The 27,590-nt window shown below is 56.4% G+C and overlaps 2 protein-coding genes across 11 annotated transcripts in view; one reads left to right on the forward strand and one right to left on the reverse strand.

Moving 5' to 3' along the window:
• The window catches only part of ZRANB1 (zinc finger RANBP2-type containing 1), a 58,712-nt gene extending 55,321 nt beyond the window's left edge, over positions 1-3,391 (forward strand). For 5 of the 6 annotated variants that reach the window (XM_082721672.1, XM_082721673.1, XM_082721677.1 and 2 more), the window contains one exon: positions 138-3,391. In XM_082721672.1, coding sequence (XP_082577798.1) covers positions 138-356 — 219 coding nt within the window. In that variant the 3' untranslated portion in view covers positions 357-3,391. The remainder of the gene's footprint in view (positions 1-137) is intronic. The other variant, XM_082721674.1, reaches the window with a different exon arrangement.
• Positions 3,392-3,681: 290 nt separating this feature from the next.
• Positions 3,682-27,590, reverse strand: part of CTBP2 (C-terminal binding protein 2) — a 156,549-nt gene continuing 132,640 nt past the window's right edge. For all 5 annotated transcript variants that reach the window (XM_082721679.1, XM_082721681.1, XM_082721680.1 and 2 more), the window contains 8 exons: positions 16,042-16,196; positions 15,697-15,841; positions 11,638-11,844; positions 8,748-8,962; positions 8,157-8,287; positions 7,328-7,455; positions 6,736-6,853; positions 3,682-5,057 (listed from right to left, as the gene is read on the reverse strand). In XM_082721679.1, coding sequence (XP_082577805.1) covers positions 4,877-5,057; positions 6,736-6,853; positions 7,328-7,455; positions 8,157-8,287; positions 8,748-8,962; positions 11,638-11,844; positions 15,697-15,841; positions 16,042-16,196 — 1,280 coding nt within the window. In that variant the 3' untranslated portion in view covers positions 3,682-4,876. The remainder of the gene's footprint in view (positions 5,058-6,735; positions 6,854-7,327; positions 7,456-8,156; positions 8,288-8,747; positions 8,963-11,637; positions 11,845-15,696; positions 15,842-16,041; positions 16,197-27,590) is intronic.

Consider the following 27,590-nt stretch of genomic DNA (forward strand, 5'->3'; position numbering starts at 1 on the left):
GAGAGGCTGAAACTATGTCAAAAGTTTGTTGCTTGGACCTTTTCATTAGTAATCCTGTCAGCTGTGTTCTCATCAAACTCCCAGCAGGTCTCTGATCTGTGGTATTCTTTCCCCTTTTCTTTGCATTCCTCTAAAAGCTAGGTAACGAGGAGCAGCAAGAGAAACTGCTCCGGGAGTGGCTGGACTGCTGTGTGACCGAAGGGGGTGTGCTGGTAGCCATGCAGAAGAGTTCTCGGCGGCGGAACCACCCCTTGGTCACGCAGATGGTGGAGAAATGGCTTGACCGCTACCGACAGATCCGGCCTTGTACGTCCCTGTCAGATGGAGAGGAAGATGAAGATGATGAAGATGAATGAAAAAAAAAAAAAATCAAAGAGCAAAAGACCAGGGTATCAGCTCTGTGGTGACCCCAAAGCTGGTGTGGTGCACGCTCCAAGCAGAGCGCAAGGCATGGAAGGAACCAGATCTGGCAGGATCTGCCCAGAAGGGCTTTTCTAATCCACACCCATGGAGATGACGCATCTGCTGTGTGAGGAGACAGAACTTTGTTTGGACTACAGTTTGTTTTAAAAAAAAAAAAAAAAAAAAAAAGGAAAAAGAAACCCTCCCCCCCCTTAATTTTATTAAGACAGAACTTTTTTTCCTTTCAAATTGTAAATCTGTCTATAAATGTAACGCATGTGGTTGTGTAAGAAGTTGTGTAATAGGACAGGTTGTACCAGCATCTTCGTATTACTGAGAAGTTTTTTCCCTGCACGGGCACCTCCGAAAGCACATGGCAGATGACTCTTTGTTCCTTTGAGATACTCTTTTTGAAGTAGAACCTGGCTTTCTACTTCCATCTTAAGAGATCCACTTTACGTTGAGTCTCATTAGAGCTCATTAAAGATTTGGAAACTTTTTGTACAAATTATCCACAGCCAAATATAAAAATAAAAATAAGCTTTTATTTTAATTTAGTTCCTGTCGTGCCCAATAAAACGAAGTCAAATCTTCAAGGAACAAACTGCAAGGAGAGTAGGATTGTGTGAGCGGACTTCACACACACGTCATTCCCTTGTTGCAGAAAGGGTTTTGGTTTCTATCATTTCGTCTTTTTTTTAAGCTTCTGTACACCCCTTTTCAGTATTTAGGTATTTATTTGTTTGGAAGAGTGCCCTCAAAATGAGGGTAGTTCTCCCAGAGTCTGGGTGGCAGTCTCTCAGGGAGTCGTCACTCCCTGGATCCAAGTTAGGGAAGGGCCTGGGGGAATGGGCCCGCTTGTCACTAGATGAACTGCGGGAGATTTGCGCACTTGATTCGGTTGACAATGTTCTTCTCCCAAATGGCTGTGCAGAGGCTCTTTGGATTCTTGCTTTATCATCAGCTCTGCTTTAAGCAAATCGTGTTAGAAAGGCATGCCTTTGCTCGGGCTAAGTGGGAACAGTTAAGCATTGAATAAAGATTGAAAAATGCAGTAAGGTGGAAATGCATTGTAAAATGAATTTCTCAGAGTAGTCTGAGAATTTTTGCATGTTGGTTAATTGTGGCCATTCTTATTTAAAAGTTTAAACTATAATCTTAGATAGAAATCTTTTTATAAAAAGTATTATTTGACCACTTCAGGTATATGTTCAGTACTGGGTAAAAATTTCAGACCTATCTCAGGAACACACAAAAGACTTAGTGTCCTGATAAGCACTTTGTAGATTCTTGATGTGGCAAGGAGTTTGGAAAGCAGCCCCGTGCGCGCACACATGCATGCAGTTTCTTCCCTTTGATGAAAAGGCTGTGAAAAACCTTTAAATATTTGCTTCTTGTTTTCTTCTAAGTTCTGTTTAGGTGGTGTTTTAAATGTGCGCAACCTCTGACTCGATGCTGGAAAACTAAAGCGAGAAAAGCACCCATGAGATGTCCTGTCTTTAGTTCCTGCTCCCCTCTCCGAGCAGTGCAGAGGGAGTCCAAGATGGAAGGATCACTTGTGCTGTATGCTAAAACTTGTAGGAAACTTCTCTGGATTCCATAGAAATGAGTTTTGGTATAATAATGGTAAATGTTACTGTTCTAAGTGGCTAGGTTTCCCTACAAATTGACTCTGGTTGGCTTTTGTTTTGGTCAGTAATTAAGTTTTTAGAAGGCTATCGTTCTGACTAAGCATAGCATCTCTATAAATTTTTCTCCATACATTGGAAGAATTTTTTAGTGGGCACAGATCCTATTGTAGTTGCTGTTAAGCAAAACTACCCTCCCAATTGAAGAAGCCAAAGAGAAGCGTTTGAGAGAAGCATCTAGTCACTATGGTCTACACCGCAGTCAATGCTGTCCAGAAAGCACAGTAGTTAGCCTGTGTGTGGTGGTCTGCCGAGTGGGGTTTCCCCCAGGTGCCTCTTTATTTATTTATTTATGATCAGTGAACCTGACCACACCTAGTTTAAGGGGTACAGCATTCTTCCCTGTGGGAAAGGTAGAACATTGCATTTCCTAGGCTCCAGACAGGGATGGGGCTCTAAATGGTTTTCGTAGCAGATTGGCTGCTAATGGCCAAAATGTTGGTGAATCAATGCTATGTTAAGCTCTTGAACTATTAAACAGCCATATTTGTTGTCCCGAGATAGAGTACACAGTCCTTTTCTCCAAGATGAGGTCTTGGTTGACTCTGGACAGTAATACCTTACCTGTATGGATTTAACTTTATGGTTCTTTTTTAGGGAGAATACAGTGTGGTGTTTTCTGTTCTAATTAAACAAAACCTAGGTGTACCATGGATTTGAACTGGCTTTTTTGTTTTTGATTCTAGGCTCCCCGTGTTTCAGACTTCATCTGTGTTATGGGAACACTGCTTTCTTTAGGCAGTTGGGGAATCTCCTTTTTGTGCATTTGCTGTCATGCCCTCATTGCGAACATCCTGGTTACAAGTGACAAGGATGTTCGGCTCCTGTTCCGTTCCCTGGAGTGATGGGTCAATCAGTAACCCTGTGCTCTGTCTCTATCCACAGGAGGTGGTTTTACTGTAATTTTTCTGGGAGGGTTGGGATAGGACCACCACCTTCAAATGAGTGAGGAGGTCGATGTTTGAGGACTGACCCCATCACAGCCCTCCCCTCTCCTTTCTTCATGGGAAGGGGGAGGGAGAAAGTGATAGGGAGTTGGGTACCTGGCATTGGACCTGATGGATGGCTTGATACTTGTGGATACCACTAGTGTGAAGGAGTTTAATGCTATTCATGAAGGAAAATCCTTTACATCAACTTAAAAGTTCTTAACATGGAAATGGATGATGTTCATTATTTTGCAACATTTCTTTGTAAATATCATTTAAAAGAATTTTGAGATTCACTTCCCTTCCTGCATTAATGCTTGAGCCAGGTAATTTTGCTTTTGGGTAAATTAAAATCAAAACTCTCTAACTTGACCAATTTTGTTTCTTGGATCGACATAGTTACAACCCACTATTTCATCTTGAGGATGTCCCAATCTGATAATGATGGCCTTAGTGGGCGGTTTTCTTATTTCTCCTTTAAGCTATCACAGGTAATCACCAGCGTTCCCGATCTGGTTATAGAATGGGCAGATGGGAAAATGTTCGTCTTTGAACCCAGAAGGAACACGAGTTGAAAACTGGCTAATAGAGGATACAGTTGCCTTTAAAACATCTCCTGTAGAGAATTTTTACCTGGGTGAGATGTACTTGAATTTCAGAACTTTACAAATTTTTATTACTTTTTATTGAAAACTGCACTGAACGCTAAATGTCCACCTTACAATAAACAGACACAGTAGCGGTAACTCACACTAAAACAAAACACTTCCGATAGCCATTATTTTTCTGTTTGGGACAGTTTTAAAGGATTTTTTTTTTTTTTTTGTCACAAAAACAGGAATGTACCTATACAAAGGCTCAAAATAGGCCATCTTTTAAACAAAAAGGCGATGATTCACAAAAGACTATGAATATAACATGTAACTAGTTGATACAAATCTAATAGGATTTGTTAAAATCAGTCACATCTAGTAACACACCTGAAGTGTTCTTGTATAAAATATCACGTGAAGAAAAGAAGATTTATCAATGTCTAAAAAAGTGGGTTTGTTCATAGACAATCTGACAAGTTACCATAAAAAGTGTTTCCTGAGACATAAGGAAATGCAACATTATTTTTCTTGAACTCTTTCAGCTCAAGACTTTCCACTCAATAAAATAGCTGAGGATCTGAAACTGAGAAAATATATTTGAGTACAAACAGCTTGTGAAACTTAATACTTTTTCTTTTTTTTTCTTTTTTTCCTTTTTTTGCATCATCAAGAGGGTATTACTGAATTCACAACCAACTCGCCCGCTCAGTATGCAGTTCAGATGGGGGAGAGACTTCTGTACAGGAGCTTGTACGCTCGCGGCGGTCTAACGGGCACAGTTTTCTCCCCATTCTCTGTAGTAATTTAATCTTCCTCTCTGCAAAAGAGGTCACCAGCCCCCATGGACTGAAGGGACTGGAGTCACAGGAGGGGGATTTCCTCTTAGTATTTTTTTATTTTGACGTTTGGAACTCCTGATGCAACATTCTAGAGCAAGGTGTTCAGGACCTGCTGTGCCCCAGGGGCTGATAAAGGAAAAGGATCTATTTATTCTTTGTGACGGGATGCACAGACGAAGAACGTAACGCACAATAACAGAAGAGTCGGTCGCTGACAAATCACGTCCTAGTCTCTCAGCGCTCGCGTCACCAGACGGCGGCTCCAGCCTTCCCACACCTCGGCTTCTTGCTCTAACACTGCAGCGTCCGTGATGCGTGTGTCCAGAATCCGTTAAAAAGACGGTCCAAGTCCTTTCCTTAGTTCATCTAGTTTTCACTGTCTCTTGGTCCCAGGTTTTTCTGTGATGACCGCTCGTCATTCTCTGCTATTGCTCGTTGGGATGCTCTCTATTGTCCCCATGTTTTGTCGGCTGGTTGGGAGAGGGAGCTTGGGAAGGGTGTGCCACTGTGGGGAGGTTGTGAGTCACCGGGATGCCGCCGGGGATGATGCCCTCCATGGCTGCAGGAAGTCCGCCCGGGGCCACCCCGACGATGCCGGGCGGGTATCTGAGAAGCACACAGAGAAAGGGCCAGTTAGGTCGGGAGCAGGGAGGAGCCGAGCTCTTGGCTCTGCCTACTGTTGTAAAAAATACATTAGTCACTTTACTGGCAAAGTAAGGAGAAATCTACATGAAAAACAAAACGATGATGCTTAATTCAACAAAATCGATAGTCCTATCAGAACACTGCCAAAGACTTTTGCTCTTCACACAATGGGAATAGCCTGTGTTAATTCTGTCCATAGACCCTGTATTGCATTTGAGAAATGTCTGGTACCAAAAAAAAAACCACTTCCCAAGTTGTCTGAGTGCCTTAGCATTCATTATTTATGTCAATACTTCTAGTGATTTCCCGACAGACAGGATGAAGTACTCTGAAACCAAATGGGGCTCCCTAGGCGACCTCGCCCCATGCTCTCGTGACCAGAGGTGGGAAACGGGACGCGGCAGCAGGGGCAGAGGGGGGCCAGCGCAGACTCCTCTTCCATCGCGGGCACACAAGCTGCTGTGTGTGCAAGGACACGAGGCATTAAGCCTCCCACAGAACATGTGGTGGTTAACACAAATTCGAGTCCGTGTACTGAAACATTCCTAGGATAAAACAGACTTAGGAGGCAGGTGCTTCAGAATTAAAAGACTGATTCTCAACATTCTCAAATCCTTGACCCATGGCTTCCCAACCTACAGCCTGACACAGCCGCTCACTGGCTGGTCAGAAATCAAGGACCCTCTGCGACTTGGGGGAGCTACAGGCCTTAAGCATATGTTGTATTTCATGGGGCCGGGGAGTCTCGGTCTGGCAAAGGGAAGAAGTAAAATGTGGCCTTTAAAGGACAGGCTGCCAACAATAAGGAACATGACCCTCGGGCAGAGGTTCAAGCAATGATATGGGTGGGACATTAACAGAACACGGCAAACTGAAACGCAGAAAAAAACCCGAGACCCAGGAGGAGAGCCTTCACCTAGGGGTCCTCCCTACACTAGTTACACCTCCCCGGCCCCCATGGTTAGAGCAGCGGCTCACAGCGGGGGATGTGAGGCAACAGCTAGAGCCGAGACACATCGCACAGTGCCAAGGCTGGGCCCCAGGGGAGAAAGCTCCAGCCTGGTAAGTGAATACCGCCAGGGAACGGGCAACTGTGGGCTACAGTAAGCAAGACAGAAGTTTCCTTCTGGAATTCAAGGCTGCAGCTCTTTTATAAAAGCAGAACACTGATTTCCCTGTGTGCCCAGCCATGGTGGGGGGACTGAACCATGGGGAACTATCACCAGTGAAACCTTGCTCCCTTCCAGGGGCTATGTGGGCTCTGGGCCAGAAGAATTCAAATTAGAAAACAGATTCATCAACAAGCCCTCCCCCCGAAAATCTTTCTGGTACCTTCTCACCCAGAAGCCCTCTGCCTTTGCAGTGGCTTGGAATGCACCAGTCATTCCCCCCAGTGTTCAGAGCCTTTGGGGGAATGCATGCCTGTTGTCACTCCTTTCATAAATAGGAACCCCAATTCTAGGTTGTATCCCGAGAATGGTGTTTGCTCCACAGAAACTGGGCATCGGAAAAAATGTGAGGACTGCACAGACTCCATGCAGGGAGCTGTCTGCGGTGGTTTCCGCCTCTCCGCCTCACTCTCCCCAGAGTAGGGGGGCAAGGGGGCTCCAGGCGAGGTCAGTGCCATTCCACTCCTCACCTGTATGTGGCGCCGTTGAGCTCTGGATGGATTGCTTGCTGATCTATTACTGACCAGGGAGCTGTTGTGACAAAGAATTCCTTGTTCACACAGTTTCTTAAGCTTTCTGGGATGCGACCTGGAATATGATGATTAAAATTACCAGATGTATTTTTTTAAGATCACAGGGAGTTAGAGACCACAGTAGTTGCTGCTGGGGGAACCCCCTATAATGTTTGAACTATGGAAACCCGAGTGTAGAGTCTTCCACTCCAGAATGAGGGCCAGCCCTTTAATTTTCAGAAAAGGTGAAGTCGTGGGGCCTGAGTCCTGAGCTCTTCACTCCTGCCCACTCCACCCTTCTGGAACAGAAAGGAGCCCCTGCCCCCCATTCCCAACTCCCTCCACAGTTTGCATGTTTGATGCTGACTGGTGCAAAAGTAACCTGTTTCCTCTGAAATCGAGTGCAAAGCCTGGATTAACTGGGCCCAGTTCCTTCCACATGTCATCGACTTGATCCCTAAAACCTCCTGTGCCCTTAGCAGCAGGCCTCTCTAACCCCCAGCCCGCCTTATCAGGCCTGGGGTGGCTGAGCCGCAGGGCTCCGGCTCACCTGTGATTGCCCGGCGGATCTCAGTGGCCGCCGCCTCCCGCATCTCCAGCGAGGCTTGCTCACTGTACCAAGCTGTGTGGGGCGTACAGATGAGATTCGGTGCGTCTTTCAAAGGACCCTGAGCAAAGCTAGATAAATGCACACAAACAGCAAATGAGAAGACTGTCGCGCCCTACCCCATTCACCAAGAGAAGAGCTCGCGGCCAAGCGGCCTACTGGCCAGTTTGCCTGCATGGAGGAACGGGGGGTAGTACGTTTCCTAAAGGCTGAGAATTTAAGAACGTACTGATCGGGGCGCCTGGGTGGCTCAGTGGGTTAAAGCCTCTGCTTTCGGCTCGGGTCATGATCCCAGGGTCCTGGGATCGAGCCCCACATCAGGCTCTGCTCAGCGGGGAGCCTGCTTCCTCCTCTCTCTCTGCCTGCCTCTCCGCCTACTTGTGATCTGTCTGTCAAATAAATAAATAAAATATTTAAAAAAAAAAAAGAACGTACTGATCGGAACTGCTAAAGCAGGTGTCAGGAGAAAGGCTCCCCGGAGGACCGGCAGGGCGCACGTGTCAGCAGAGTGCACAGTCGCTCCAGACTTCCACACGGTTCTTCCTTTGAGACACTTTCTGACGCCCCCCCCCCCCGCCCGGGCCCTCTGGCGCTTTTACACTCAGGCAAAGTACAGCACCGTCCTCAGAACAGAGGCCGTCAGACGGTCTCCAGCTTCCTCCCCGGGGGCCCTTGCTCTGGGGACGTGCCCCACAGTCCCAGTGTGGGAGGCGCTCAGGGCAGCAGCAGGCCCCGGGGTCACTGCGCGAGGCCGGAAGCCCGGCGCACCCACCTGAAAGGCTCCGATTCGTGCACGTCGAGGGCTGCCCCTCGTATCCTGCCTTCCTTGAGGGCTTGGGCTAAGGCCTTCTCATCCACCAGCCCGCCACGGGCCGCATTCACGAGGAACGCCCCTTGCCTCATCTGCGGGACGAAAGGAAGGCCGTCAGACGCCACCACGCTGGAAGGCACCTGCCCGAGGCTGACAGAAGCCGGCCGTGGCCGGAGGACTCTGGCTGGTTTGGCTGTTGGGTGTGTGTGCAGCAGGTTGGGCAGAAGGGGACTGCGGGGTGTTGGTGACAGCTGGGTCGGTTTCTCTGTATCCTCTGTATCCTCAGAGCGCACCCTAAGGACCGGTCACTTGCCTGTTGCTTCTTGGGAGGCCAAGCCCGACTGAGACAGGTCCCTGCTGGGTCCTGGGCCAGCCCCTGTCTGGCCCAGCTCCAGGTGGCCCATCCCGTGCTGGGGCCTCATCTGGCCCCTCACTGACGTCCTGGGGGATGGTCTTTCCTTTTCACGCATGTGTCCATGGACTACTTCCCGCCCCACCCCCTTCTGCTTTGATGGAAGTCTCCAGGGGCTGAGGGTATCTATGTCCAGTTACCTGCTTTATAGTAAAGTCATTGATGAGGTGGTGGTTATGCTCGTTGAGATTACAGTGCAAGGAGACGCAGTCACTCTGATACAGTAAGTCCTGCAGGGTGTAGACCCTCTGCACGCCCAGGGACCGCTCGACCCCATCCTGCAAGTAGGGGTCATAAAAGATGACGCTGAATCCAAAGGCCTTGGCTCGAACAGCAACCGCCTGCCCCGTGCGACCTGTGCAGAGAGAGCAAGCATCCAGGTGAGCGAGTCCACTGTCCTGCCGGCCACTGCTCAGCGCTCCGGATGCCACGTGGGGGCTTGAGCTGTCCCCGCCGGCAGCAGGACCGCCAGCCGGGGGAGCGGCGTAACTGAAGCCTGGGGACGCGCTCGGCCTGCATGTCTCCTCGGCTTCCTGGGTGACCTGTGCAGGGGCCCGCTGTCTGCGCTGGGGGGCGTGTGTGTTCAGGTGCCCACGATGGACATTTTCAAACGTCAGCACAGCTAGAGAGAATGTTCTGGTGAATGCCATGTGTCCCTCCCCCAGCGCCAGCCATTCCTGTAGTCTCCCACTCAGATTTCGCTCTCCCTGATGTTCCTGGGTCCACAGCAGCCTTAAGCCAAGCTTCCTTTCCCCAGACAGCGGGGGCAGTGACAGAGAACAGTCACTTGCCCATTAGCACTGGGTCTGCTCATGAAGGCGGGGGTGGGGTGGGAGTGGTCAAAACAGACCCCTGCAGAGGGTCCTGAGCGCAGAGAGGCACCCGACTCACTGGGCAGCTAATTCTCGGGTGTCGGCTGGTTCTGACCTGTGCGGGGAGCCCCAGGCCCCCTCAAGCGGGTCAGTAACCCACACCACCTAACACCCTCCCTGACTCCCAGGGGTCGTCCTTTGCACAAACCCACGGAACCCCATGAAACCCCAGAGCTAGCGCCTCCTGCCTCCCAGAGCTGTTCCCGGCCGCAGCGGCCTCCTCCGGGAAGCACGCACAATCCGTCTTCGGATGAAGCCACCGCGCAGTGGCGCAGGGGAAGGAGAACGACGCAGGGCAGGTGTCGCTTCCCGAACAGGAAGCCCACGAGAGGGCAACATGGGGGCGGACTGTCTCCCGCTCCTGCGGGGCTCCCGTCGAGCGGCGCAGGGCGCAGCCTGGGCGGGAGGCCCGCCGCGGGGGCACCAGAGCCCGCTCACCCCCAGGGCCCGCAGCTGCACAGCCCAGCCGGGAGGCGGGCACGGCAGAGAGGGCGGGGGAGGAGCAGCGCGGGCGACCTCCACAGCCCCCCGACGTCCCCGAGGTACGGGGCACGCGACCCCGCCCCCCTCGCTCGGCCTGGAGCCGGGGCTCTCCGGCGGGGGCTGCCGGGGCCCCGCGTGCTTTTCCAGCCTTTGCTCTTCCTTAGTCCCCAGCCCCCATCTCGCGGGCGTCCCGTTAGCCAGGAGGCTTTCCCAAGTTTCTCCGACACCCAGAGACGTAACTCTGCTACTAACGTGCAAAAACTGAGCCTGGCAGAAGCCAACTGGCTTGGCCTGAAAAAAAAAAAAAAAGTCTGCATGTACCCGGCGGCCGGGCTGGCTGCGCCCGAGCCCCATCCCCCCACCAGCCCCCGCTGGGGCCACGCTCGGGCCGGGCCGCCCCCCACTCCGGATCCTGCCGCTGCGGCTTCTCGGCGGACGAAGCCTCCAGCAAGTGACTGTCCTCGGGGGAGGCACCGGGCAGCCTCCGGCCAGGCCCCTTCCCATCGGAGTCCGGCCTGCACTTCTGGAAGGCTCTGGACAGACCCGAAGGGCGGCCAACAGAGTACACGGGGGGGTGGGGGCTGAGACGGTGCCGGCTGACAGTCTCGGGTAAACGGGGCTCACACCCCGCGGCTGCAAAAGCCGGCGAAGGCTCAGCCACGCGGGGCGTCCGAAGGCCGGCGCCGTCCTGAGAACCGTCCCCTGGAGCCCCGCGCAGAGCAACGGGAGGCCCAGCGGGCGCCAGCAGAGGGCGCTGCGGCCCTCCCACGGCGCCTCTGCCTTTCCTCTGCGCGGCCCCTCAAGTGAGGACTCCTTCGTAAACCCTGTGCAAGATCGCCTTCATGAGCGAGGTCACCCTGACACCTGGGGTCTTTAACTCACCCTGGGGAGTGAGGTGCACGCGCCCCGAAGAAACCCAGCTCCCACTCCAGGGGCCCTGACCCTTGGTTTTCGGGAAACAGAGCGCTGAACGCAGGGTCGAGTGACAGCCTGCGAAGGACCTGCGGCCCACCCCACGTGCTTCTCCTGACCCCTCTGAATCCTGAGGGGCAGTCCCAGGCTCAAGCCCTTCCTGATGTACAGACTGCGACACTGAGGCAGAAAGGTCAGCGAGTTTCCTCAAGGTCACAGAATGGCCGAGCAGCGGGGCTGAGCTTCTGCAGAAAAGCAAGGGCCCCTGCGTGCAGTGTGGCCCACTGGAGCCCCCATGTTGTCAGCACCAGGTCATCAGGCTGCTTCCTGTCACAGCTCACCTTGTCCTTGGTGACCCGTGCAAGATGCTCACAGGGCCACCAGCGGACTCCTGGGAGACCTTTCCCTGCCTCCATCCCGAGCTTTCTAAGTGGACGGCCAGACCGCGGCACCTTCCGGCTCAGAATCATTCAGGGACTCCCTGCTGCCACCCTGGCCTGGCATCTGAGGGCCTCCAGGGGCTGGGCCTTGCTCATGGCCCAGGTCTAGGCTCAGCCACCAGCCCCCCTTCAAGCCCCAAGCCTGCTGGTTTCTCTCCAGGGCACCTGCAGCAGCCCCCGCCCAGGGCCATCTGCGGGCACACGGCCTTACCCGTCGCCCAGCCGGAGACCACCCCCCCGCGCTGCCCGCTCCCCGCCCAGCCCTGAAGACCCAGCTCCCGGGGCTGGCCGGAGAGGGCTGGGGGCCGGGCAGCGGCACCTACCGAAGCCGATGAGGCCCAGCGTCTCCCCGCGGATGCGCGCCGCGCCCGAGGCCACCTCCCGGATCTGCTCGACGCTCTGGACCCGTGTGCCTTCCCGCAGCGCCTGGTACAGCCACGTGTTCCGCCGGTACAGGTTGAGAATGTGGCAGATGGTGGAGTCCGCCGTCTCCTCCACGGCCGCCGACGGGATGTTGCACACGGCGATGCCTGGAGACGACAGGGCCAGGCCCCGCGTGAGGACCCTCGGCGAAGGGCGAGCTCCAGGGCACACCATGCGCCCAGCTGAGGGCCGGGGAGGTGGAGCTGGCCCCTCAGCCGCCGGCAGGTCAGGCTCCGATGCTCAGAGGCCTCCAGCCCCCACACCCGTTCCAGCCCTGCCGCAGCCCCCGACCCGCACTCAGCCCATATCCCGCCTGCCCTCTGCTCCTACACCTGGTGCTTCTGGGAAGCGAGCGGTGGGCAGCTGGAAGGGGTGAGCAGCCCAGAGGCCGGAAACCTGCCCGTGTCCGCCGTGGAGCAGCAGGAGCTGAGCCGCAGAGCCCCTCGTGAGAGCCGACCCGACTCCTTCCCGTGGGATGAAATGTTAATACTTGTTTTGAAAAAGCACGTCCCCCTCAACGTGGGCCCCAGGCCCGGCCAGGACAGAGCCGATTCCTGAATTCAGCCCCAGGCCACGGCTCGGGCCGGCAGAGCTAGGCACTGACCTTCCTCGGTAAAGGGTGTTTGGGGAAGAATGCAAAGTCTGCCAGACAAGCAGCTTTCTGGGGGACACAGGTATCCAGTCAGCCTGTCAGACCAGCTCAGAAAACCGCCTGTGAATCCCAGGTTTGAGACCCCAGGAGCACACGGGGCAGGGTCCCCAAGAAGGCAGCCCTGCCTTCCTCTTCCTTCTCAAGCCCGCCCGTGGGGACAAGAGCACCGGAGCCACTGCGACTCCACGGGAGGGAAGAGAGGACCACAGGACTCCCTGTGCTGAGCACCCCATTCTAGCAGCTGTGTGACCTCTCCACGAGGGCGGCCCTGAGGTCCAGGGTCTCAGTGATGCCCTGAGGGGGACAGACAGCTCAGAGTGAAAACCCGCACGAGTGTCCCACCTGGTCCCCTCTGGCCCCAGCCACCTGCCGGAGGGACAGCGCGACTGAGATCTAGGCCGCCGAAATTTCCACGAGCTAGAAGTCTGTTCTGCCAACAGCCACAAAGGAGGCCACTCCATATGAAACAGGCAAGCTTAGAACTTGGACTGTGCCAGAAGCCAGGGCTCATGGAAATCGTTTGCCATGATGTTTTCCAGCCCTCTGAGGAACCTGAGGTGGTGTGGCCGGAGCCCAGCAAGAGGGTCCCGACAGTGAAGGAGCAGAGTGTGGACCCTTGGCCACTGCCCAGGCAACCACCTGGGCCTGGGACCAGCTACGCCCCGGGAGCCGAGACTGGAGGGGATGTGCCGGAGGAGGGGGTCCCCGTGCGGGTCCATGTGACACAGAGCACCGCACCTGCCCACTCCCTGGAAGGGCACAGGAGGCAACAGCTCAGCCTGCACCCTTCAACTCTGACATGTCGCTCCTTGGCTGCAGAGACCAAAAACTGGAGGAGAGGCTGTGGGCACCAGGAGGGACCGTCCTGCCCCAAGGGCAATGGGCACCTTCCTCTGACACCCCCAAAGCCCTGATGATTTCTAAACCATTCTTCAGGTCAGGGCACCTCCACAGGCCAAGGTGAGAAGCTTCTACCATCTGTAGGGCAAGAGTCACAGCCGTCTCACCCCAAGGCCCGAGCCCAGTGGCTGAGCTGCTTTTTCCATCAACAGTTTCACTCTTTGCTGTCCCCGCTGCTGAAGTGGAAGCCAGATGAAGGAGCCCGAGAGAGGCTCACAAGCTCAGAAGCCTCCAGCAACCTCCCAGCTCCCCCTGCTCCCGGTTCTTGGGGATCCCCTGCAGATGGGCTGAATCCCCCTAACTGCTCCGGGCAGGGGACACAGCTGTTTCCTGAGCTCGCCCCGCTCTCCACTCTGAGCCTGCAGTCCGGCCCACGGTCTTCCTGCAAAGGCTCCCGCGAGCACTGAGAAGGGAGCGTCCTCCCTCGAAGGCCACACTGCAGGCCCCAGACACCAGCAGCACGTAACAGCCACTGTCCTCATTTGCACAAGTCTGGGGACAGAGTGCTGTGTGCAGTGCAATCTGGAGACAGGACAGAGGCCCATGTCCCTTCTCCAAATTCCACACGCACCAGGATCAATGGAAACCCCACAGCCAACATCCTTGCCCGCTGTTCCGAACTGCAGGGCCCCAGGAACACAGTCTCCTCCACCCGGGCCCCCTTGTCAAGGGCAGCCGTGTGGCCGGGGGAGCGGGGCACCTTTGGTTGTAGGGAAACGAGGTGCCCCCCTGGCCCAGGCCGGCTGCGTGGGGAGCATGTGCACGTGGAGGGACTGCACGTTTCGCTCAGGAGACCTGCCACGTCGCCCTGGAAAGCAGCAGCTGCTTCCCAGCAAGGGAACTCCACGCCACCACCTCAGCCGAGCCTGGGCGGCGAGGGGCGGACACGCGGAGGGCGGGGCGGGTGCAGGGAAGCACCGCTGAGGACCCCCCGCCCCCGCTCTGTGGGTTCAACGATATTCTCCGTCGCTGTCTGAACTCGGGATGGCAGCTCTACAAAGAGCACAAAGAACATTTGTTTCCAAACAAAAACATTCTTGTTGGCGCCCGGGAAAGATGGAAAATTTGAGGGAATGCTAGAAGTGCTTCTGAGGACTCCTATCACCCAAGTTTCTTTGTTGCAACCAAGGCGGGCTCAGGGGCACCCCGAGGCCAGAAGCAAGTGCTCAGGGCCAACACAGGAAGCCGTCGCTTCCCTCAGGCCTCATAACGAGTCTGGATTCTGATGCCACCCCTTTTCGCTTTGGTGTAGGGAAGATCTTCCAAGCCCCTTGCCACACAGCGCCCCCACTTCCAGGATGGGGGCGGGGAAAAAGGAATCTGTTGGGGAACGACCATTTGGGGTTCACCTATGGGGTGACCCCACTGCCATATTCCAGGCTCAGAGCCCCTGAGCGCCACCATGAAGAAGCACGAGACTCGACACCGGCCAGGCTCCCTCTCCCCAGCTCCCACCCCCAATTCAAGTGGGGGAACGAACCACTTGAGGACACCAGGAAACTTCACTCAAAACCCCAGGCCAGGACGAAGGAGGAGGAAGCGGAGGCCATAAGCGCTTGATGCTGGGATCCATTGTGTCCTCAGAGGGGTGGGGATGGACAAGGCCCACAGGGCCACCGGGGTGTCAGCACGGCCACCGCTTGTCGGACCGCAGAGGCCTGAGTTCTTAGACATCTGCCAGTGGCCCCAGGACTTCGGGTGCCCCTGGACGTGGGTGGAGCACAGGCCCAAGCACCCGGGCGTGGATCCGGCACATCGCAAACGTGACAAGGACATGAACAGAGGAGCCGATGTGGGAGGACCCTGGACCCTCGCAAGGCGAGCAGGCCAGCCGAGGGCCACTTGCTGTCCACGCTCTGTGAACTCTCCTCACACGCAGAGCCCACGGCAGCGGCTGGGACAGGACGGGGACCACGCAGAGGGCCGCGGCCCCACCTCTGGGAACCTGCCTGTGGGGGTCCACCTGCTACCCCTGCTTTTCTGTGGAGACCCTGCCCTGTCTGACAAGGGCTGAGCGGGAGGTGCTGGGCTCCACTTCACCCGCATCGGCGCCGACCCGAGCAGGTTTCTGGGTGGACAGCTCTCTGCCAGGACTCGAGACCAGGAACGGGCGACACCCCATTTCTGAGCCCCGCGCTGTGCACCCAGCTCTGGCCTTTCCGGGTGATGGGTCCCAACCATCCAGTGCTGACCTGTGCCCACTCACGGGGTCCCCACTGCAAGGACAGGCCCCTGGCTCATCTGGCTTCTGTCCTTCCTACGTGAGACAGCCTGGCCCAGCCAGTGCTGGCGCCGGGTGGGGTCCTGGGGTCCAGCAGGTGCGCTCCCGCCCGTGTTTTCAGGGTGAGGGGTGGGGGCGCCCAACAAGGCTCCCTCTGAACAGCTGCTCCCGGCCCCACGCACTCACCGAGCTCGCCAGCGGCCTTGATGTCAACATTGTCGTAGCCGCTGCCTATCCGCACGATTACTCTCAGGGCCTTGAACTTCTCCAGGTCCTCCCTGGTGAGGGTGATGGTGTGGTACATCATGGCGCCAACAGCTTCATTGAGAACCTGAGGCGGGGCGAGCAGAGCAAGGCTGGAGCCCCACTCCCCCCACCCCGACTTGCACCCCCGCAGAGGGGGCAGCGCGGGTGTGATCGCTCCCCAGGTTGAGTGGCCTGGGGCTGTGCTTTGGCTGCCGGGGACCGTGGGTGACAGCGGAGGGGGAGGGCGGACAGGGAGGTGGCGTTTGGGGTGGGGGTGGGGCCCACCTTCTCGTGGATCTCCTGAGTGGACTGTGCGTCACAGAAGGCCACGGTGGCCAGGTCCTTCAGGATGGGCATCTCCACGGTGCAGTCTCTGCCATCGAGCAGCGCCACCAGGGGGCGGGGGTGCAGGGGGCCGTTCATGATCTGGGGGCGGATACCTGTGAGGACGGGAGGGTGACGGGGTAGGCGGGCACAGTGGCCTGTCCCACACTGGGGGACAGGGCACCCCTGTACCCACATCCATCAGGTCTGCAGGACCCCAGGGCTTCCTCCTGACTCCCTGGGTGGACCACGAACCCACAAAGCCACCTGGGCTCCCCTGGCTCATAGACCACGGCGGGGGAACATCTGTCTGCTGGGTCTGCCTGGGTGGATGTCTGAGGGAGACCTGGGTCTCCGTGAGCAATGTCAAATACAGCGAACAGGAACCACCGTGCAGCTAAGCCCATCGCCATGTGGAACTCGGGCCAAGGACATCTGTTTCCAACACACCTGCTCCCAGCACCAGCCGGACCCGCAGGGGCTCCCCCCAACCCCTTCCCACTCCAACCCCTTCCAAACAAACATGAGGGGGTACAAAATGAAACCAGATGGACAGGTCATGGCTCCCGCACCCCATGGGAGTGTTTTCCTCTAGTCCCAAGCTGGGACTCACGAGGGATCAGTCCCTCCCAGCCTGAGCGGCAACAAAACTACCGCCTAACCCAGAGCCTGGGGCCCCGGAGCAGGACACCCACGTGAAGCTGAGCCCCCACGTCCTCTGTACCGGTGGGAAAACGGGGGCGCCCCTCCCCCATATCCTCACCAGCCTCTGTCCCCCACGGCAGGTGGGGGTTGGGGCACCAAAGCTGTTTGCTGGGGGATGGATAAGCCCTTGGCTAGGGTTCTTCTTGGCCTAACTGGCAGGCGGGCTCCACAAGAGGTCAAGGTGGCTGTGTACGAATGGAGGTTTCCCCAAAGAGCAAGGGTGCCATTGTGAATCAGGACCCCTGGAGACCAGCTTTTACCCCCAACTCTGCAGAGGGCAGTGAGGGGCAGTAATTCGCATGGTGGCCTACAGCCTCTCCTCTCATCCCTAGCCCCTTTAGTAGAAGGAGGACCCCGGGGCACAGCACGGGAAGTGGCCCCTGGAATAAGCAGCTGAAGTGGGGGGCGCAGCTCGTGTCAACTTGATGTGCACACATTTAAAGGTCCTACCTCTGCCCTTCCTTTTGGCCAAGAAAAGGGTGAGATTTTGACCAAATCCTGAAAGGATTCTTCCATCAGGTTTTTTCACTTCCCACAGCTGCTGCCAAGCCCAGGTCGGACTCCCACGGGACTGATGGTCTTGGACTATGGGCCAGATTCACCGGCCTGTCCCAGGCTACTCCTCCCACAGGGTGCAGAACACCCTGACCGGGCTCCAGAGGTGCCGGCAAGGGTGTTCATCAGACCGCGTTCGCGGAGTTCGTGATCATGGTAAGAAATCCAAGTTGTTAATTAAAAAGCAGCCACAGAGGAAATTGACGGGCAGGCACAAGGCAGGCTTCTAGAGCCATCCAAGACATCTGGAGAGGCTGAGGGGCCTCATCACAGAAATGTCCGTCCTCAGCATCAGTGCATGGATCCCGTTACCTGGGCAACAAGCTCCAGGTTGCCTAGCGATCGCCCCCCCTCCCTGGCTTGGGTCGCCTCCTCTTGGGCGAGATGCACCCTTTGCCCTCATTCAGGCTGGGCAGGCAGAACGCAGCTGAGGCTTGTCCGAGAGCCAGGGGCTCCCAGATGAGGCCCCGGGCTCAGCTATGGGCTGTAAGCCCTGTATGGGAAAGCTGGCAAGGGAGAGGCCCACGGGGTTGTGCTGGGGATGGATGATGAGCGGGGGATGGCTGCATGCGTGGTGGGAACGGGCAAGACTCCCGTGTGTCGGCACGAGGTACAGGGGCTGCATGAAACCCCAGTACAGAGGATGAGAGAAAGCTTAGCCAAGGCATTGCTGAAGTTCATTCTATGGACAAAAGGACCGTGCCGTGCTTGCGCCCTCAGTCCCGGAAGCTCCCATCTACCTGCACACCGGAGAAGCCAGCGAAATTCAAGCCACACCCCACACAGCACCTGTTGTCGCTACAGCCTCACAGAAGTTGGGGCAGAGGTTCCCACAAGAGCCTGGGAAATGCCAGCCAGGTGAAGCTGTCAGCAGATTTTCCATCTTGCCTCACGTTAACCGATGCATCTCTCAGTGCTTCTAACAACTGGAGTCATTTTTTGTCTACTAGGATGCAACTGACGTGTTACTGAAGATAACCTTTCAAGGGACTATGGGAAATGGGGGGCCTGGGGGGAGTGCCCCATCTCCTCTGCAGCCAGGGGAATCTAGAGAAACCTGGGGAGGAAAGCCAGGGCATGATGAATCATTAATGAGAATGAACTTAAAACGGAGGCCTGTGCCCAAAAGCTAGAGTAGCAATCACCAGACATGGCTCAAACCCCAAGACTGACATTCAGAAGCCCACTGTGTTACTCTTCTTCCCATTTTATGGCCAGGGAGACAGAGCCAAGCATAACCATGGGCCACACCGAGGAAAACCACCAGCCACCTCACACAGTCCCAGGGACCCAAGAGAGCCCGAGGAAATATCTGCTGACGAGGAGCCGGGGGTCCTGGTGGCTCCCGAATCAAAGCGACTACTCCCTTTCTGCAATCTCGCCTTCTATTTCAGAATAATTCCAGCGCCGTTAGACACATCACACACACACACACACACACACACACACACACACACACACAACCCCTATCAGCACATTCCTTTCAACAACTTGTCCAGCATTAACTCTGCAGGGCAACGCTGGCTCCCCTGGTGTCAATTACTTGCTGGTTTCAGGCTCGCCTCTGCACAAGCAGAGATGTGCTCCCCATCAGGGACCGGTGCCCCAGCTCTAGGCCAGCTCTGACGGCTGTCCTTGGGCCCAGTGTTACCTACAGCTGCAGCTGCACGTGAGACGTGGTGAAATCAGACACATTCAGTGGAAAACACAGATGGCACCAGGCCGTGTTGCTGGCGTTCTGCTACAAGTGGCTGATGGTCCAGGGCAAAACAAGTCCGTGGGCCCCATGGATCCGGAAGGAGGAAAGGGAGGTCCCCAGGGAGGACCCTGGCAGCTCTTTGGTCAACCAACCTCAAAGCCACCTTATCTGAATAGCAGGTTTCCCAGGAGCTGCTTCTTTGCCAGGCGACACAGTCTGAGTGGGCTGCAGCTGGCTGAACGGGACAGGTTTCCCTAAGCAGAGTGAGTGAGGAGGAAAACGATACCCCACAACGACATGACCCTGTGGGGTCCGAGACCCATTTTCTGCCTTTCCAGACATTGTGTGAGACGCCATGGACGCGCTCCCAACAGAACTCTGCCTCGGTTTTGAAGATCTGAGTTGATCTCTGTTGCTTGTCAACCCGGAGGCTTTTTTGATTTTGCTGTTTCAAGATTTCAGAAACAAGGCCGTTTTAGCCCAGAGCGAAGTGGCCCCAGTAAACATGTCTGGCCAGCAGGCAGAGGCCGGACAACTGACCGGATCTTGCTGACCATCCCCAGACCGCAGCCCTCCAGCATCTGTGCTGGGTCGGGCAGAATGACAGTCACAAGTGACCGCTCCACCGGTGCGGGGTCACCCCCTGCTCGCCTGGCCAAGGAACGGGCCAAGTACGCTTTGACGATGGGTTGGGGGGTGGAAGACCTGCCGCAAGCAGCATGGATTTGCACCAAAGCCTTCTCTACTGCTCCGGGGCCGAAAAACACAGGCCAGGCCTCGCAGGGCCAGCACCAGCTGTTCGGGCGGTGGACGCTGGAATGAGCACCTGGAAAGAACCACGAGACCCACGGAGCCCTGAGAAAGATCGGAGATGGAATGCACCGTGTGACATGCTTAGCCAGGGACCCCAGAGCCCATCCAATGGGTCCTCAGCTCCCAGAACCCGCAAGGCGGTTTGGAAAGCAGAGGGCAGCACGCGGGGCTCCCATCCTCACGGGTGGGAAAGGACACTCAGGTCTGCATTTGGAGCCTCCCCAGCCATGACCGCTTCATGGGGATCCGATCCTGGTGTCCCCGCACCCATGAACGGCCTCCCCTCAGATGCAGGTGCTCCTCAGGACGCCTGGGTGGCTCAGTGGGTCAAGCCGCTGCCTCCGGCTCAGGTCATGATCCCAGGCTCCTGGAATCAAGTCCCGCATCGGGCTCCTTGCTCAGTGGGGAGCCTGCTTCTCTCTCTGCCTCTGCATGCCACTCTGCCTGCCTGTGTTCTCTCTCTCTGACAAATAAAATCTTAAAAAAAAAAAAAAAAAAAAAAAAAAAGTTTAAATGCAGGTGCCCCTCAACCAAAGTCACTTCCCGCACCCCTGCACCAACCAACCCTCCTCCCTGGGCTCAGCAGTCCCGATTTCCAGAAGGCCAGACACAGACTCAGATCAAAGGCCTGATAAAGGGCCAATTTTGCAGACCTGCATTTCCACAGTCTGGAGCTGAAGCTCATGACTTCGGTCAAACTGGGGAGCTGACGCTGACCTCGGGTCGTAAATACATCTGCATCGGACATTTGGCATTCGACCTGCAGACATGGCTGTGTTGGGTGGGGGTCCCAGCCTCTACCCCAGTGCACGGGGTTCCAGAAGCCTCATGTCCAGGAGAGAGGTCTTCCTTGCTTGTAAATATGGTTTATCCACGTAGTAAAAATGGTCCTACACAGTCAGCCACGGGGTCTCAGCCAAAACTATCCTGCTTGTTCAGAAGGTGGGTCTGTTAAGCCGGCAAAGGCACAGTGACTGTCCCTGTGTCCGGAGGCCTGGGCACCCATGCCCACGGCAGCCACCCTTGCCTTTCCTGAGAAGGAACATGAGCGAGACGAGGGTGAGGCTTCAAGGCCACGACTGTAACAGAATGTGTGTTGGTAAGCATGGCACTGTTTTCGGGCTTAAAAAACACAGCTCCTCTTAGAAACCTCATGTCTGGGTCCACGTCACTGTCTGTGTTCTCCTCAGGCGAACACGCGTTTCTCGGTGGCCACCCTGCCCTGCCCAGACCACGGGATCATGTGGAGAACTTGACACACGCACGTATGTGTCCCCCACCGCGAATGGAGAACTCGATTTTTTCTCGGGCGGTCTCGTCTTACATACAGTTGGACGGTTCTGACGGGGGAGGCTGGCTTGGCCTGGCTGGAGGTGATGGTGGAGGAACGGACGCTCTCAGTCTAAGGGTCAAGGGCCGAGAGCAGGTGCACATCCCACACACAGCACGTGTCCCAGCCGACACCTAAGTTGGGTCGGTTCTGGAGACCAATAGCAGCTCGCAGCTCCCACCCCGCTTGGCAGCAGCGCCTCTCCGACGCGGACTCCCCAGAGTGGGGTCTGGCCTCACTCCTCTCCGACGGGCTCTGGCACGCGGGGCGGGCATGGTTCTGGGCACCCGCAGATGGACAAGAGGCGGCCGCTCCCCTCAGCAGCTCCAAAGGCACCGGGAATCGGCTAGTGGAGTAGCTTTTCCCTGGGTGGCTTCACAACCGGGAGCACAAAGTGGGTTTTAATCAGGGCCAACTGTGGGAGGGCCAACTTTTCTAGCACAGAGATTAGAGGAGCACACCTCAAAAATGCAGCTCAGGCTGGAAGGGAGCCGCCCTTAGGCACCGTGGAGGTGCGTCAGCCCCGAAGAGAAGGAAGGACAGCACACCCGCCCCAGGGACGCAAACACACGCGTGCCTTTTCTGCATCCACAGCAGACCTCACTAACGGATCTCAGCACTTTTAGCCTCCGAGTCCCTGTTGGTCATGATGCCCCAGTGAGTGCCCGTGCAAGGTTGGGGGGACGTGTGTCTGCCACTCTTGAGTGAGCCCGATCCCCTCTCGAAACCGGGAAAGGAAGGTGAAGGTCAGAAGGGAGCCGGGAGATGGACGAAGGCCCCAGAAGAAGGGAGGACAGGCCCGCGACCCAGGCTCAGACCTCAGTGTGCAGTGGGACCTCCTATGTATGCCACCCCCGCCAGGCCTGTGACCAGGGGTCCCGTGACCTCCTCCATCACTTCAGGACTGCCCTCTGCTCTGCTGGGCTCTACAGTGGGGACCGTGGTTTGTCGCTTCCGTCAACCTTCATGACTGGCTGGGTCACCTGCCTTCCATGTGGAAGGCAGCCCTCTCCCAACATGACCTTGCCCTCCCGAGCTGGGATACTTCCCCAGCCCGGAAACAGACTGGCCTCGAACTTTGCTCTAAACAACGTCCCATAGCAGAATGGACATGTAAAGTCCAAGGCAAGGGCATCGGGCCATCCACACTCACACTGGAGCCAGCAAGGGTGCGCGGGGGGCACTGCAGACTGTCCCATCGGGGGTGTGTGTGTGTGTGTGTGTGTGTGTGTGTGCGCGCGCGTGCACGCACTTGCACCTGCGAGCTGATAAAGACAGACCCACGCCGATGCTGCAGAAGCCCCGGGGAAGCTGGTCCCCAAGTGTCACCAGGATGGATCATGTCTGTGTAAGGCTGAGGAGACGTGTGCAGGGTTGGCGCCCCAAGCAGGGCTGAGCTGTGGGCATGTCAGTCACAGGATTCATAATCACAGGTGCCCCTGAGGGCCAGGCTGCTCCACCCTACGGGAGACTCCGAGCTCCCCCGACCCTGCCCTGAGGCCGCCACTGGGAGTGGAGACCCTCCCATGGCCTTTGAAACCGCACCCCTGTCTCCTCACTATCTGGAGGAGCCCCCAGCTCTTGGACTCCTCCCTCGGCACACCCCAGAACCTCCACCTGATGCTAACTAAGCCTTATGGCCAGGGCCCTAGGAGCCTTGCATCATCAGGTCGCTCCCCGGTCTGGAAGGAAGTTGTTCAACCTTTTGCTCCACGGACACTGGGAACCCAGATGGCGCCAGGGTGCAGGAGGTGCCTGGTGGGCGAGCAGAGGCCTGCGGGCAGAGCACCAGCCCAGCGGCCAGAGCTCCACAGTGTCCCTGCACCAGGCCATCAAGGACCTTGCATGGCAGAAAATTACTTAACTCAACCCTGAGCAAGAGCTAGCCCCAGGCCAGTGCTGGAAAAACTGCAGGAGTCAGGAACAAAACAGCAACTGGGCAATAAAAAGGAAAAGAACATGGCAATGGCCGTGCCATCCCGTGAAGACCCTCAGCCCCTCTAGGCGCTGCCCCAAGTGCCCCTGGGGATGAGAAGCTTGACTAGGTAGGAGGGTAACTCTGAGCAGACACCGTGCTCTGGGAGCACAGCACCTCGGGGGCAGTCAGATCCCGAGACACTGATCTTCCAGGGGCCACGAACACACTCATAACCGCCGCACTGTACCCATCACCGGGCCGACGGGCGCAGGTCGGCCGGGATGCTGGGGGTGATAGCACCCCACCCCAAGGCAACTCCAAGGCAACCGCTCACCGGGCTGGCTGTGTCCCACAGACCAACCGGGTTTCAAGTCACTCCTTGGCTCTGATTTTAGTGTTCTCTGAAGTTCGCTTGAGAGATGGCCACGGGATAAGGAGATCAGCTTCTTAAATAAAACGTGGATCTTAATGAGTCGTGGCCCTCGCAGTGAGATGGTTTCAGGCCACCCCCTCTGCAGCTCAGGTAACAGCTGGACAGAAAGCCGGCCAAGCGGGAGGCTCCCAGGAGCCTTGGCCACTGCCTTCTCCCCACCGAGGCTTGCTGGGCGATCGCGGCCAAACCAGTGCACATGTGCGTGCCCAATTCAGGATCAGAAGTGGGTGTCTACAACACCCTGTTCAGAGAAAAGGAGAACTTCTGTACCTCCAGAAAGACAAGCATTTGTTGCTGCTTTAACTGGTTCCTCAGAGCACCCAGGGAAACTGAGTCACCAGTCTGATGAACTATACAGTGTCCACACCACACTGCAGACCCTAAACGGAGAAAAGGGTCAGAAACTGCTTTCTCCAGCAGAGCCTCAAAACAAAACCAAGAACCATTGATGACTTGCTTGCAATCAGCCCCTTGGATAGTCACACGTGGCCCCGGGGGGGGGGGGGGTGACCAGCCACCTGTACGCACCCTTCCCAGAGTGGCTCCTGGCTTGGAGTGTTTATACCCATGATCCTCACCAGTCTCCAGGGGGCCTCGTGTTTCCGGTGAATCCCTCTGCCCCGTAGAAGCTCCTGAAACAGGTGCTTTTCACTGGGGTGGGCTGAGCACCAGCCCTGAGCACCTCCTGCCTGACCGGCTGAAACACACAGAGGAGGAAGTACTTCCCCCAAGGTCACGGGGAAGGGACAGGCTCAGAGGACTGAGGTTCGACTGGCTCAGGGCCACAGGGACAAGATGGAAAACCAAGCTGGCTGCTGTGGGACACATTTTCACAGCAAAGCAGCCTACGAAGCCAGGCTTTGCTTCCCGTTTTTTCTTTCTTTTTTTTTTTTTTTTAAGATTTTATTTATGTATTTGACAGACAGAGATCACAAGTAGGCAGAGAAGCAGGCAGAGAGAGAGAGGGAAGCAGGCTCCCTGCTGAGCAGAGAACCCGATGCAGGGCTCGATCCCAGGACCCTGATATCATGACCTGAGCAGAAGGCAGAGGCTTTAACCCACTGAGCCACCCGGTGCCCCCAGGCTCTGCTTCTGACTGTGGTAAAATGTGATTCCTGTTCTGGATCTCCCCAAAAGGTGGTCCTGGAGCACGCGAGGAGGGAGGAGGGGAGGAGGGACGTGGCCTGGGCGGACACTGGGCTTGGGAACAGCCGAGGACACCCATGTTCAAGGACAAGGTCAAAATTCACCTCCCAAACTTCCCAGCATGCCTTGGGCACTGGACAGAGCCACAGACCCCTGGCCCAGGCGTCATCTAGTCTGATGAGACAGGTAATCCCAGCTCAGGAGATGGGCAGGCCTTCAAGTTCCTCTCTCCACAGCAACACTGGCCATTTGTCAATTACACACAGCCACCAAATCAAGAATCCTTATCTGGGGTTTGTCACAGCAGGGACAGACCCTTCCTTTTGGGGTGGGTCTGGATTTTGCGGCTCAAGAGATGAATCTCAGTAAGTGTCTTCCAACATGATCTTGTGGCACCAGAAGAAGAACCACACCTCCCTCTCTTTGCTACCTTCCAAGCTGGGGCCTCTTCCGCAGCCCACCCAAGTCCCTCTTTCTGCTGGTTGGCCCTAGAGCCTCAGAACCATGGAGACTAAAAGGATGCATTCACCTGTCAGAACACCAGAGAATGGTGAGCATGCTGCCAAGCTCCTGGTCCCTATCCCTCAGGCCACTCTCAGTGCCCTAAGACCAAGCATACAATCATGGGCCAACATACATCCTAGTCCCGGAAATGGCAGCCTCGGCTTTTGACCTCTGCCCCTGAAAGCATTAACATCGCCACTCCCCCAACACGTGATTTCCAAGACCATCAGGACAGGAAGCAACCTACTGGGGACCTCCCACACAGGTCCCAGAGGTGCAGGCTCGGACGGAGGAAGTGCCCCCCCAAGGCCCTGGGAGCGAGCTTCGACCAGCGCAGGAGCCAGTGGCTGACACGGCTGTTCAGAGTGCTGGGTCTCTCACAGCCAGTCACCACCCGCCTTGGACAGATCGGGGGGCAGGTTGTGTGTGTGGGGGGAGACAACACAGTTCTGCCCCTTCTCAACTGTAACTGGGGAGAGGGGGGAGACAACACAGTTCTGCCCCTTCTCAACTGTAACTGGGGAGACGACCAAGTCATCAGGACTCATCGACCGAGGATGGAGGAGGGAAAAGCGAGTATTCGCCGCCCAGAGCTCCCCACACCAACTATTTTTCCTAGAAACTACTGAGTGTGGAGGGTGTTTACCATTTACCATATGTCTGTTTCCTGGGGCTTTCAATTAGCCTGGGGGGGGGCGTGTCCCACATCCTTTGGCAGGAGCGCTGGGCAACCTCGCTGAGCCTGGAGCGGCGCCGCAGAGAGGCCCCTGAGAACCCTCCTCGCTCACCTTCTCCCATCCCTGCGCTGGGGCTCTGGTCTCACTCCGCTCCCTGACGGGCCTGGACAAGTCGGCCAAGTGTGAAACCGCTCTCACAAGTGGTGCGACCGATGCAAAACGGCAAACAACCCACGCGGCACTCACAAGGTCACTGCTTCCCTAGGACGTGGGCTTTGCCTCCAGGAGAGCCACGTCCCAGAGAGGGAGGGAGCTGCTGGGGTTCGTGTAGTGCCAACACCAGCCGTCACCTCAAAGGCTCCAAGAAGCCAGGCACCCGGAGGCAGTTCTCCGCTACACAGCCTTTTCCTGAGTGGTCAGACATCGGAAACCATGCTCCTGTCTGACCGAGCTCCGGGCCACCAGAACGTGGGGCTGTGTGATGCGGGCCTAGCCCCGGGGCCTTCCTGGGCATCCTGCGCCAGCCCTGGGGAGGGGCGAGAAGGGAAGAGCTGTCCCTCCAGGACTCCCGGAAAAGGCCCTACCTGCCCGTGGTGTGTGTTTCATGCGAGTACTTCTCAAGTTCTAAAAATGTGCCCATGGCAACAACAGAAGGGGATGTTTGAGAAAAATAAAATGAAATAAAGATGAGAAAAGAAGGGATGGTTGCCAGAAGAGTCTGGCAGAGGCAAGCTTTGCACGCCCACTTGCTGGTCTGTGTGCCGTCGGTGTGTGTCAGCAGCTCACGTGGGCTGACAGGGCGCTGCAGAACTCTCCTGCCCCAGCCGCTCCTCCAGGGAGCACTTACAGGGCCTTGCACCCAGCAGGGGGCTGTGGCAGTTTAGGGGATGCACAGGGGATGGATGAGGAGGGGGGCAGAATGGTCTGGAACATGGCAAGTCAGGGATGGGGATACAACAGGGGAGGGCTGGGCCCCCGACCAGGCTGAGGACACCCCATATTGCCTTTTGGTACCTGGAGGGGCCTTTCTTTCCAAAGAACAGGAAGCAGCAAGGAAGGTGCTCAGGTGACCCATGAACGCAGAAAAGCCATGAACGGCACAGCCCCCACGGGCTCGCCTCACCCCCTGGTCCTGCTGCGGCCACAGCTGGCTTGGAGCTCGGGCTGCCCCCACGTGCCGGCCGCCCTGGGGTTTCCTGCTCACCGCGGCGGTTGCCGGCTCCTGCCCGACTCCTTCAGTGCCCCTGAGGAGCAGACACTGTGCTTTCCTCCTGAAAGGCCCCTGGAAGAGCCTGGCGGACCCAGGGGTTCCTCTTCTGACCATACTGCGCAGGCCCTGAGCCCATGAAAACACAACAGTGCCCCGTTTCTTAGCTCTGACAGCCACCAAGGCCAGGATGGGGGAGGGAAGAAGCCCAAGGCTTTCAGCCGACTTCGGTTTCATGCGGCCCTACAACCAAAAAGGGAAGTGATTCTAAAGACCCTTTAACAGCCTTGCTATCTGGCAGGCCTGCGGCCAGGCGTGCTGCCCTCAGGCCCTGGAGTGGCCGGGAAGCTGATTTTCCCAAGCACAACAGCTGGTGGGGTCTCCCCTCCCCACTCTTCTCAATAACTTTTTTTTCTTAAAGCCTAATGACTTCTAAAGTGCTCCAGGCTCAAAGCCCAGTTCACGGGGAAACACGAGAACCCATCACAAAGTCATATTTATTCCATCAAATAAAAAGCACCTA

This window comes from Mustela nivalis (assembly GCF_964662115.1).
Source record: "Mustela nivalis genome assembly, chromosome: 2".
Classification (NCBI taxonomy): Eukaryota; Metazoa; Chordata; class Mammalia; order Carnivora; family Mustelidae; genus Mustela; species Mustela nivalis.